Below are 13,237 nucleotides of genomic sequence, written 5' to 3'. Positions count from 1 at the left end.
AAGCTCATGCAGATGGTATTCCACAGCGTGGTGACTGCAGTTAAGTACTTCCGCTAATTCACGAGTAGTAGCATCAGGATTCGACTGTAGTACGCGGCGTAAATCGTCATCATTGAATGCAGGTGGTCGCCCTGAGCGTGACTGACTTTCAAGGCTCCTGTCTCCTGATTTAAAACGGTCAAACCATCTGGACTGGTGTTGATATTGCCAGCCGCAGCCCGCGCACTAGGGCCTAACAAGTACTCGTATAAGTAAAGTGTTCGAACTTGTCGCTTGTCCATTTTATTTCAATCTAACTAAACCAATCACGAGGGCGGCTTTATATACCCTCACATTAGAAGTACCTAGAATGTTCTACAACATACTAGAATATTATCGCAAACAATTAACTTAAGAAAGGAAATGTATAGAGTTTTGTAGAGTGTGTCATTACTTTTGTGCCAACCCAATATTATCCTTCTTTTTATTAAGACACTGGACCTACTTAATCTTTCTGGTTTAGCCCATTGGTTGACTGGTAGAGAATGCCTTGCGGCATTAAGTCCGCCAGTTGTACCTTATTATGTTGTGAAATAAAGATTAAATAAATAAATAATAAATAAATATTGGGGACACCTTACACAGATCAACTTAGCCCAAACTAAGCAAAGCTTGTACTATAGTGCTAAGCGACGATATACATACTTAAATAGATAAATACATACTTATATACATAGAAAACATCCATGACTCACGAACAAATATCTGTGCTCATCACACAAATAAATGCTCTTAACGGGATTCGAACCTAGGACCGCGGCTCAGCAGGCAGGGTCACTACCGACTGAGCCAGACCGGTCGTCTAGAATTAACAAGATTGTATACACACTTCGAAGCTTTATAAATATTTTATCAAACTTATGTATAAATACATTATGCCGTATTCTGATGTTAGCAAAACAAGTTGCAGAAATATTATTAAGTACACATAATTATTATATTAATAAACAATAACAATCTTACACAAATCACAATATTTGCAGATTGCTACGTAAGATAACACTGCTACGTAATAAACATAATCAAACTTGAAATTCTTTCTACGGCAAAAGATTTTAATCTTAAATATATTGGAAAGATTTAACCCACTCACGCTCTAAGGCACAGATAAACAAAACTGTCACACTTAAATTTGGTCTTCATGTAACGAAGCGCGAAGACTAACAGTTAAGTAAAGAGGAACTACAGTTTTATATGTAGCAGAGATGATAATATACTCCGTTGTCCGTTGGATACTTTGGCCCCAAACGACAACCGGATATTTTGGCCCAAAACGACAATTGAACAGTCTTTAGGAAATGCGAAACTAAATATTGAATGTATCATAGAGAATTAATATATAATGATATTTGACATGAAAACAAAATGAAAAGAGCTTACTCGGCCCGCCTCGTGCAGCGATATCGTGGAGCCGATTATTTCGGAATTTAAAACTGCCGATCTCACTTTTAGGTTTTAGGCAATCTTGTACAGCAATGCCTTATGCCTAATTAAAAAAAAATAAGAAGTTTAAGAACTTACTGGGATTAATGGTCCTTGTTCCCATCGGATGGACAGAGTGCGATCACAGTGCACACCATCATGACGCATTTCGAAATATAGTGTCACACCTCGGGCGATCTACTCTGCGTATATTGGTGAAAACTATTTGCCCATTGGAGATTTAAACATTTTAAAATGTAGCATGCGACTAGACTACGTGAGATGTTCAAATGCGTGTACTTGCTATGCTGCCCTTATTTATTATTATGATTTAGGTATGATCATGTATTTTGTATTTTGATCTAACAACAGTAAGACGATTGTTACAGATGTGATCATTGTTGTTATACCCCTCATAAAACAAATAAATATCACGTAAGTGCTATGCGTCATGTATAAATATGTGTATTGTTCATTAGATCCGAAAATAATCCAAAATTCGTCAGTTCAATTGGAGCAGGTAATTTCGATCTAGGAAAAAAACCGGCCAAGAGCGTGTCGGGCCACGCTCAGTGTAGGGTTCCGTAGTTTTCCGTATTTTCTCAAAAACTACTGAACCTATCAAGTTCAAAACAATTTTCCTAGAAAGTCTTTATGAAGTTCTACTTTTGTGATTTTTTTCATATTTTTAAAACGTATGGTTCAAAAGTTAGAGGGGGGGGACGCACTTTTTTTCCTTTAGGAGCGATTATTTCCGAAAATATTAATATTATCAAAAACAATCTTAGTAAACCCTTATTCATTTTTAAATACCTATCCAACAATATATCACACGTTGGGGTTGGAATGAAAAAAAATATCAGCCCCACTTTACATGTAGGGGGGTACCCTAATAAAACATTTTTTTCCATTTTTATTTTTGCACTTTGTTGGCGTGATTGATATACATATATTGGTACCAAATTTCAGCTTTCTAGTGCTAACGGTTACTGAGATTATCCGCGGACGGACGGACGGACGGACGGACGGACGGACGGACGGACGGACAGACAGACATGGCGACTATAAGACTACGGAACCCTAAAAACGGCGAAACTATATTTATCTATTTCTATCACTTTGGGTTCCTAGTAGGATGACTACTGGAACCTAAATTTACCTAAAAAAAAAGTTTTTGAATATTTTTTCCAGATGTGAAGAGTCTTTCAGACGAGTACTCTGTACCTGGCCCGATCCAATTTTCAGAATTATTGGAAAAATTTGAGAAGAAAAATGATACAATAGACTTCGAGAACAAAGTATTGAATCTCAGTTTAGAATCTACGGGTCATGACGATATAGTGTCCATAACAAGCAAAGGTATTCAGAAATCCATCTCCATCGCTTCCGAGGTCATCATATCATTTTTCATTATACTTTTAAGCTGAAATATTTCATATTACTGCTGTCCTACTACTATCACGACAATAAACTGAGTATTTTCAGTAAGTACAAAACACTCTTTTTATTTTTTATTTCTTTTGCTTTAGTGTCCACTCAAAGTCATGACAACTTATCAAGTGGTTCTCCTATCCTAATAGGAAAAAAAAGTGACCCAATATTCCTTTTTCTTATCGTCAAGCATATAAAAACGATAAATAGTGAATTTATATGGCAATGGCACGGATTAAAAATGCTTATTAGTGAGAAAATCTCATATTAATACTATACTTACTATTGAATTACGCAGGGTGTAATTTTTATAACAGGCAATTATTTATGGACGTGACATAATGGGCTCGTCATGTATAAAAGAAAAAAAAAAACATTGTGTCATATTTTGTCCCATTTTACATTTCATTTCATTTCATTTCTTTATTAGCATTCGCACACTATACAGTCTATACATAATATACAGTACAGCACATGAAACCCCTTGAGGTGTAGCAAAAGATAAAATTACAGAATAGTCAATAAGACCAGACCGAATAGTCATAGACCTCATCCGTTTCTTTATGTCTACGCACGGGGCGAATTGATCGGCCGATTCGAGTTATTTTTGTCTGTAATGCACCGCCGCGTTCTTGGTGTCCATAATTTTATGGAAGTTCAGGAACATTTTGGCTTAAATAAAGTTACACTCGTTCTATATCAGCTATTAAAATGTAATTACCATGTTAAATTGTTATGTTCTTCTTATTGTGCTGATATTTTATAATGTAAAACCTTTGTACAAGTGTACTTATATAATTGCGTACTTCCTCTTTTTTGGATACTAATAAAAAAATGTCTCTTATAAAAATTACAATTTGTATGTACAGTACAGTAATTATTATACCAAAAGGCCGTCTACACATATATTAATAATATGGTATTTACTAAAATAGGTAAAATAAAACTAGATTGTAAAATAAAATTGAAACAGAACTTTTATTTCAATTAACAAGATTCTATTAGCGTCACATCGCTTGTGATACGTAAAATAATTGAATTACTACTTAAACATTATTTTCCGTAATATAATATTAATACGGAAATGTAAAGCCTTTATTAAGTACCGATTGAACACTGAATACGTGATGTCGTTTTAGTTGTAATGAATCCTAGTCTCAAACTGAATATTTATTTTTATGCAGTACGTAATTATTATTGACACATAAAATAAATGTATGAACCTCCGATATTGTGAGGAGGGTTGTTGGTGAATGTAAACAGCAGCAATTTATCCCGCTCAATAAATGTAATAAAAGATTCTAACCAGGCATTTTATAATACATTTTGCAACGTGGGGCGGAGGTTGAACATTGCTAACGAAAGTAAGGTAAAGACTCTAGTTGCAATATTCTTACGCACAATTTTTTCCATCATACTTATAGCCTGACAAGTTTTTATTTGACCCTCGCCGCGTTGCGGAATTTCAGCTGAACTAATTACTTTTACTGGCAAGGATTACTATTTGACACCCGTTGTCGAAAGTCATCGAATGTCAGTGATGTAAACATGAAGCAAATATTTTAAATTTTCTAACGGTTTCATCGCAATTTTGTCCAAAATAATATGATTAAAAGTGAAAATAATTATACTAAACGTGATAAATTACTTACAACAAAAAAGGATGAAGGATTCGACAGCATTTCGATACCAATGTTCTGAAATTGGTTATTGACAAGTCCGGGACTGACAGTTTATAGTGCGGTTCTCCTGTATTAATTTGTTGGTTTCGCGTTTAGCCTAATATATTTTTTGTTCTAATTTAAGGTGTCTGTAGCTCTGCCGTGAAAAATATGTATAGAAATAAGGAGGCCGTTCCATAACTGCCACCAGTACAGAACAAGGTCCCACGAAAAAAGAAAATAAACATCGATGACTTCGATTAAGGCACAAGATTCATGGATTTTAGGCTGTGCGGAAAGAAGTAGCGAGTCTTAAAACCTTGCTTTTTAAATTTTGATTCTCTAAAACCATGTTTTAATTTTCTACAAATATTAACGGGTAACCAGTACACGCTGTCCCCAATACGTATGACGTCGGCACATTATTGCCATATGAAAGCGGTTTGTAGCGACACTCTTTCAGGGTCAAATAAAATCTTGTCAGGCTTATACAATATAAAATATGTATATGTAAAAAAAGTTAAATACGGTACTAGAAATTTCATTACTAGGGAGTAATGGGATACCATTAATGGGGAGGGAGAACTATTTTTCTATAACTCCCGCACCGCCTGGCACGTTTACTGTGCAAGTGTGATAAAAATATATTACCTTTTTGTGACAAAGTATCCTCGACTGCCTTTCATTGCGACCATGTAGTTATATAAAAATCATCTACGCATTTTATAATTATAAGTAATCATTATGTTATATTTTAGAGATGTAAAGACTTGTCTGGGCTCTGAGAACTTCGTTCATGTGAAAACTTAGTCATGACATAAATATCTTATATCAAAACAATTGTGATGCTATGAAAATTAATACAGTCATGTTCTATCTTAATTAACTACCTATAGATTTATTTATATAAATGTACTATTTCTGGCAGGCAAGTATGGTCGCACGATAAATTATAAAATATCAGGCCATCCCTATCGAACTTACATATAGTGCGATAGGGACAAATTTAATAGTGCGACATGCCAGATGGGCATAAATAAATGCGTTGTGTTAAGACATTTTTACTCACTGAGGTGATATAAATATTTCAGATGCAAAATTTTAAACAAAATCTATTTACTTTATTTGTTCAAAAATTAAGGCATCTCTTTAATATGACCTAAGCCCTAAATGAATTAATGAATAATGATTATTTTTTATTTGACAAAAGAGAATATATGGAGTCTTGAGAGCAAACGTGTCGAGGCCATTAAACTAAATTAAAATTGAAATAAAATTTACTCGAAACAACACGTTACATCTTAGCAGTTCCAGAAGTGGTAAGGTACAATTAGGCAGGTATTTTTATTGTTTAAGTAGATCTGGGAACCTAATATTTATATTTAACGTTTGATTTTATCAACACAATAGCGTGAGATGGAGGTTGAATAAGACCAAACGTATTGCTATTGACTGAAGTGAAATTTATAACTATACATATAACTAGTATGGATTCCGTGTTTTGGTAACATAGTATGTATATGTCGCAGTAAGATAGATAAAGCCGTTATATAGTTATAACCCTAGGGATATAATTATATGTCGTAACATAGTTAAACGAAAGCAATTTATTGCTATCTTACTAGGAATATAACTATAATACGTTACTAGTTTAGTCAAATAATTATATGACTGGATTCAGTTTAGTGAAATGATTGTAGACAGGAGTGTGGCGGTGCGGCGGAGGTATAGTTATAACCCTAGGGATATAATTATATGCGTTAAACAAACAAACCACAGTGAAGAATTGTTTAGGGCAAGAATTTGTTAATTGCTTATTCTCTCTAAACACACAGACGGATGGACAGAGTCGCGACATAAGGGTTCCTTTTGATTTTTTTTTGGTATAGAACTATAAAGAACCGGGACTTCCGGTTCCAGTCCCACTTAGAGACGTATTATAATTATATCCCTAGATTAAGTTTAATCCAGTGATATAATTATATAACTAAACTAGTACCTACCGTATTATAATTATATTCCTAGTAAGATGGTTATGAATCGCTTTTGTTTAGCTATGTTACGGCATATAATTATATCCCTAGGGTTATAACTATACCTCTGCCGCACCGTCGCACTCCTACCTACAATCATTTCACTAGACTGAATCCAGTCATATAACTATATGACTAAACTAGTAACGTATTATAGTTATATTCCTAGTAAGATAGCAATTAATCGCTTTCGTTTAACTATGTTACGACGTATAATTATATTCCTAGGGTTATAACTATATAACGGTTTTATCTATCTTACTGCGACATATACACTAAAGGCCAAGCTCCTTATGTTAAACTATGAATCTTGATTGTCAGTTTTTAAAACCCCTTTTATACCATCTACTTAATGAAAATCCTAAAACTACCAATACTTCGATCCAACTATACTGATAATGTGCGTTATTATTTATGCTAAATTCTCAGGTACTTCTAACCAGGTGACCTATCTTTGTTGTTTTTTGCTTTTCGAATGGATGCCGTCCATGCCTTTTCCAAACGGCGTTTTTGAGTTCGTTGTCAGGTAGTAAGAACCCTGCGCACTGAAAACAAACAAATAAAGAGTATTGTATTAGTAGGGTAAATTGTCAGTAACTCGACTCTTCCAGTCAATAGCCACTTGGTACTAAAAATAAACTCTGTATATTGTTAAGCAGAATTAATTTTACCATAACGAGGCCAGTTATTGAAAGGAGGTCAGAAATAAAAAATATATACTTATACTCGTAAAAAATAATTCTGTTTATAGGTAAAGACAATTCAGTTTTAGTAAAGGTTATATTATGGGACGCTGTCTAGTTACTGGAAATTTATTTTAGGCTTATTTAATTTTTATTTATTGTATACGCTAGGATGTGCACGACTGGTTTGGCTCCATATTATTGGCTTTTCTAAGTAAAATCTTATGGAGTCGCACCAACGAGTTTCATATGAAACACTGATTTAATGGCTTTCATAATATGTGTATGTATTTCGAAAGAGCTCCGCTGTTTAGATTAGCTCGCTCATAACGGAAAGCGAAAACCCACAATGATGGTGGATAGACTTACGTCTGGATGGGTTAAGTAGCACCAGCTTACCTCGTATCGCAGTTTTCGCCCATGTAGACCATTCCCACTTCGGGCGTGGGATTGTCACGGAACTTGTGGTAGGACTCTGCAGGAGACGCTGGGAACGCCTCCGGGTTCCGGATTGACTCTGCGTAGAAGCGCCACGACCTCCAGTGACTGCATAAGTCTGAAGATAAAATTATGTTTATTCATCCTTTCCTCATCATTATGAATTTGATTTAAATAATTTATATTGTATAAAACGTTTTTATAATTTGCGCTATGCTCAACTGTTTGCTTAATCTATATCACAATACGTATCTTTCTTATGCACGGAAGTCAGAAGCATCGAAGCATACATACCATCCGCTTCCCAAATAAGTGAAGCATGAAAGAGACAACTAGGAAACCTATTATCATCAAAGAACAGTATGGACGCGAACCTCGGGCAGTCGGGCTGTATGCTCTTATCGTCGCGGGCAAGAAGTCCGCAGTCCCTGGTGTCCATGTAGATCAGGACCACGCACTCGGATTTTGAAAACCCTTAGCCGTTATACATACCTAGTATAGTCACTGTCATCGGAGAGCGGTATGGGCGCGAACCGCGGGCAGCCGGGCTGTATGCTCTGCCGCCGTTGGGCCAGAAGTTCGCAGTCCCCGTGCACACGGGCGCGCCATACTTGCCTGCGTTCGTGTGGGTCACGTTCACAAACTTGGGCTTTGAGAACCCTCTGTGTTATGCATACTATACTTACTATCATCGGAGAGCGGTATGGGCGCGAACCGCGGACAGCCAGGCTGTATGCTCTTGCCGCCGTTGGGCCAGAAGTCTGCGGTCCCCGTGCGTACAGGCGCGCCGTACCCGCCGGCGTCCGTGTGTATAACGTCCACGAACTCGGCGTCCTTGGCGCTCACGTGCTCCATCATCACGCCGTCGGGGTAGAACGCGGGGAAGGCCGGATCGAGAGCGGTTAATCTGTAACAAAACATTTTGTCTATTAATGATTCACCTCACCTCACCTCACTAGCTCAGAAAGGACTTTTTTATTCTTTAAAAACAGATAGCAAAATCGCATTTTATCCACAAGAGTGCAAAGAATATTTGAAATTCGAACGTGTCATTAGTTACTTTTTTATAAATATAAATTCTTGTAAAGGCAGGTCCCAGACGGGACAATTTTCTCTTAACAAATCATGTGATGTGAACGTAAAAATAATTTCATATCGAATTGTATCCAACTAAAAACACTAAATTCAAACAATTTTATAACATGATTTTACCATAAAACACTTGAAATCGTACAAAAAATTGTATTTTTGACTTTTCCACTGTACTTATTCAGAACGCACCTTAAGTAACATTGCAATCTCAAAACGCGTGAAACGGAACGCACCCAAATAGATTTTTCTTCTTTAATTTGAAACTTTTGTGGTGTCGGTGGGTGCATAGTGGAAATTGTAATAAACGCAAATTGACTTATTTCTGTGCAATTTTATTATGTTCCAATTGTTTTTTAACCTCCGACGCAAAAACGAAGGGGTGTTATAAGTTTGACGTGTCTGTCTGTGTGTATGTCTGTCTGTCTGTCTGTCTGTCTGTTTGTCTGTCTGTGTGTGTGTGTGTGTCTGTCTGTGGCATTGTAGCTCTCGAACGGATGAACCGATTTTGATTTAGTTATTTGTCTGAAAGCTGAGTTAGTCGGGAGTGTTCTTAGCCATGTTTCATTAAAATCGGTCCACTATTTCGCGGTCGGGGATTTTTCAAAATTTTAATTTTGTGGTTATATTGCGTGTTTCCTCGCTTTAGTGAGGTGAAAAGTTATGTGTTACACACGGGATGCAAAGTTATTTTACCTCGTGTGTATTGCAACACTCTCTATGCTCAGGATTCTATTTTTGAACTACTCGCTTCGCTCGGGATTCTTTTTTCGAACCACTCGCTTCGCTCGTGGTTCAACCATAGAATCCATTCGCTAGCTCGTAGTTCAACCCTAGAATCCATTCGCTAGTTCGTGTTGCAATTCCACACTCAGTTAAAATACAACTTTGCTCCCTTGTATAACAAATAACTATAGTATCATTACTCAGTAGGAAACACTTTCCCCTAGCATGCAAAATAGGTCAAACGAAGTTCAAATATTTAAAAGTGCACCTAAACACGATTTGCTGGTTTAGTTTCATATCACATCATTTGGGTATATGCAGATTGTGTAGTGTAGTGTGTTAGTTACAATTAAACAGGTTATATTGGTTCCTGTCTTTGGCTAGATATAGGTAGGTAGCAGTGGCGACGCGTGAAAATTTTTGTTGGTAAAGCCGAAAGATACTGCAGAATTTTAGGGAACCCGTTGAGAATCGAGTTGTATTAACGCTACGCCACTGGTAGGTAGCGTATTGAAAAAGTTCAATTTATAATTAGCTGTCGATCTTTTATGACCCTTCCCTTCCTTTTCTTCTTTTCATGACGATGGTTTCAGAATGTGCAGCCCCAGAAAATTAAAACATTAGAGAACGTTGTTTAGATGAAGAAGATGAGAACCAACCTTTTGACAGTCTTTTGATATTTGTTTTTGAGCTCCCTCGCCGTATAACCGGCTACGTGGCTTCCCAGTGAGTGTCCGATGACGTGCAGCTTTTCCAGCTGCAGTCCAGATTCCAGCAGGTTGTGGATCTGCTCTGCCGCCGCTGCGCCCACCTGAAATATTTATACAGGTAATTTCAGCGGCTTGTGCAAATAAAATCTGAACGTGTATGTATTGTACAACTGCACGGGTAGCATGGTCGCGCGATAGACGATAAAATATCAGGCCGTCCCTATCGCACTATTAGTAAGTGCGATAGGGACGGCCAGATGTTTTATCATTTATCGCGCGACCATAATTGCCTGCCTGATTTATACCGGTCGCAAAGAAATACGCTCATCAGAGAATTTGCTACAGATTTTAGTTAGGCGTTGCTCATCGCCGTGAAGGCGAACCACATACACGCATGCACGAGTAAGTAAAACCGGCTTACAATTATCTTAGTGCCTCAAGGCCGAATACCCACATAAGTATCATTTTTATGTAGATTCTGCATTGTGACGGTTCGAAATCACCGTTGCGCGTAAAGCCTATGAATTAATATGTGGTTATTACGTTAGTGTTCCTGGAAACAGGATTTGGGATGGCTTTCTAGATTTTAACTTATAGTACTAAACTTATAGATCTTCTCAGATTACTAATTTGCTGTACGATCTCATTGTTTCAGTTATTCGCCACTGAGAACTTTTTGCGATTAATATCAAGCTGATCGGGTAGTCTGTTCCCTTTAGGGTAACAACAATATTAAGTATAAGACATTCTTATACAGATTTACTGATATCTCACGGTAAGCACAAGATGTATTGTGGGTACTCGACGACGACTATACGACGATATTATACAAATACCTACTTAAGTACTTATACATATACCTACATAGAAAACATCCATAATATCACTAACAAATTAACGAATAAAATATCTGTGCTCATCAGGCAAATAATAATTCGAACCCAAGACCATCGGCTTAGCAGATACCTACCCACCAGGCCAGTGTGCGTAGCTGAATGCACAAACGCTCACGATAATATCTCTTTCGTAGCTATCTATCTCTATCGTTCTCGCGTATTGGCGCGGCAGAACCAGACTACATTTCTGCGGCATTTCGGAGCCTGACTGGTTATCTTATCAACCAGACATACCGACAGGATCTTGTTACCTTCTTAGTGTTTCTGGCAGCGTTGACCAAGTACGAGCCGTGTGACATGTTCGACCAGTCCAGAAGCACGACGTTGGTGCCGGGCTTGGCTGCCAAGTAAGCGCTCACCATGACCTGCGGTTGAAGAAACAATTCTTATTAAATCAGGGCCGTTTTTTATTACGAATAATTATTGTGGTATTTACCAATGTTATAGATTGCAGTTGTAGAGGTTAAACTAAGTTTTAATCTGGTAGAATGGGACGCTGAAGGTAAGAAGAGTACTTCTTAAAAATATGTTAAATAAATAAATACAAGGTGCTCGCGAGGAACCCATATAACTTTAACGGCATATTCTTGGTCACATTTTAAGACTAAAATGTCATATAAACTTTTCTAGATTTCGTCTAGTTTCAGAGTTATTGCCAATTTAAAAAAAACATTTCCGTATTGTTACTCAGTAGAAAAGGTTTCTTAACGGCGCTGATGCGCAATTGTGGAGCATAGTCTCACAGTAGTCATTGATAGATGTCAAAATGTGACAAGAGAAACTTCCAAATAATTTGGTTTTTAGAAAAATAAATGAAGGAACTCATTTTAATTGCCAACTTTATGGATAAAAAAAAAATTTTATGTGAAAATACGTCCAAAAAGTAAAAAAAAAAATATTTTTTTTTTTTGCCGAAAAATTTTAAAATTCATATAACATTTTTTCTTTCTTTTTGCCTCAGAAACGCGTGGTTCAAGTTATGCGGGTTCCTCGCGAGTACCTTGTATAATTTATTTACCTACAACAACTAGACTAACATTATCAAAGTTAAGTTTAACAATATCTATATAGATATTTGCTGATTTAACAAGCATTCATTAGTCTACTAGACCCTTTAGCACAACTTGCCTTGTCGCGCGCGAGTCCATACATCAAGCGCGACTTCAAGACAAGTATGGACTCGCGCGCGACAAGGCATGTTGTGCTAAGGCACTGGTCCCACCACTAGCTAGTAAAGCGATGAGCTATCGGCTATTTATGCGACAAAAGATAGTCGTTGCCGTGTAAACAAAAGAAAGAGATGTATTATAGCTGAGCGATGAACTATAAAATAGTCAATAGCTCAGCTATAATACATCTGTCACTTTTATTTACACGGGAGCGACTATCTTTTGTCGCACAAATAGCCGATAGCTCATAGTTTGCTAGCTCGCCGTGGGACCAGTGCCTAAAGGGGCAGGTTTATAATATGTAAGAATACTCATATGATCCTATGTAGGTATCGCATTTTGAAGTAAAAGTTGAATTTATGGTATTATTTATTATATTATTATCTCTGCTTAGCCTCGAGGTTGACTGGTAGAGAATGCTTTAAAGCATTAAGTCCGCCTTTTTGTACTGCAAGATTTTTCTTTTGTGCAATAAAGATTAAATAAATAAATAGATTTCTTACAATGCAGCTGTGAACTATGTCATTATACACACTTGTTGCTTTGCGGTTACCGTTTCATGTGTGTAACGTAATTTAATAAACGAACTTAAATATAATAAATATAATTCCAGGTTTTTATCTTCGTATTTTTTTGCAATCCACCCAAAAACTATTATTGACGTATGAGTTGTTTTTCTTAGTAGTTAACTAGGTAAGTACTGGGGGCCGATTTTTGAGTCTCACTGTCACTAAAATACCGGTTGTAAACGGTGAATTGCCTATTATTTTCAGTGACAATTTTCTGAATTCGAACGCCGTGAGACTCAAAAATCGGCCCCCTGTATTGTGTATTTTTCTACCGTAGGTGTAATCAATGTTCATTACTTAGTTATGAGATACAAAAACCGGCCAAGTGCGAGTCTATAAAACTGGAAACTACTTAAATATTTATTCAATAT

General features: G+C 36.7%; 1 protein-coding gene across 1 annotated transcript in view; it reads right to left on the bottom strand.

Annotated features, from left to right (window-relative positions):
• Positions 1–6,861: 6,861 nt before the first annotated feature.
• The window catches only part of LOC125231640 (pancreatic lipase-related protein 2-like), a 32,334-nt gene continuing 25,958 nt past the window's right edge, over positions 6,862–13,237 (bottom strand). Inside the window, exons 4-8 of the mRNA XM_048137123.1 lie at positions 11,380–11,493; positions 10,182–10,333; positions 8,394–8,614; positions 7,669–7,825; positions 6,862–7,131 (exon numbers count right to left, since the gene is read on the bottom strand). Of these exons, the coding sequence (XP_047993080.1) occupies positions 7,035–7,131; positions 7,669–7,825; positions 8,394–8,614; positions 10,182–10,333; positions 11,380–11,493 (741 nt within the window). The 3' untranslated portion in view covers positions 6,862–7,034. The remainder of the gene's footprint in view (positions 7,132–7,668; positions 7,826–8,393; positions 8,615–10,181; positions 10,334–11,379; positions 11,494–13,237) is intronic.

Source organism: Leguminivora glycinivorella, chromosome 1 (assembly GCF_023078275.1).
Source record: "Leguminivora glycinivorella isolate SPB_JAAS2020 chromosome 1, LegGlyc_1.1, whole genome shotgun sequence".
NCBI classification, from domain to species: Eukaryota; Metazoa; Arthropoda; class Insecta; order Lepidoptera; family Tortricidae; genus Leguminivora; species Leguminivora glycinivorella.
Note: the sequence above shows the minus strand (reverse complement) of the source record. Positions and strands in the feature narration are given on the sequence as shown.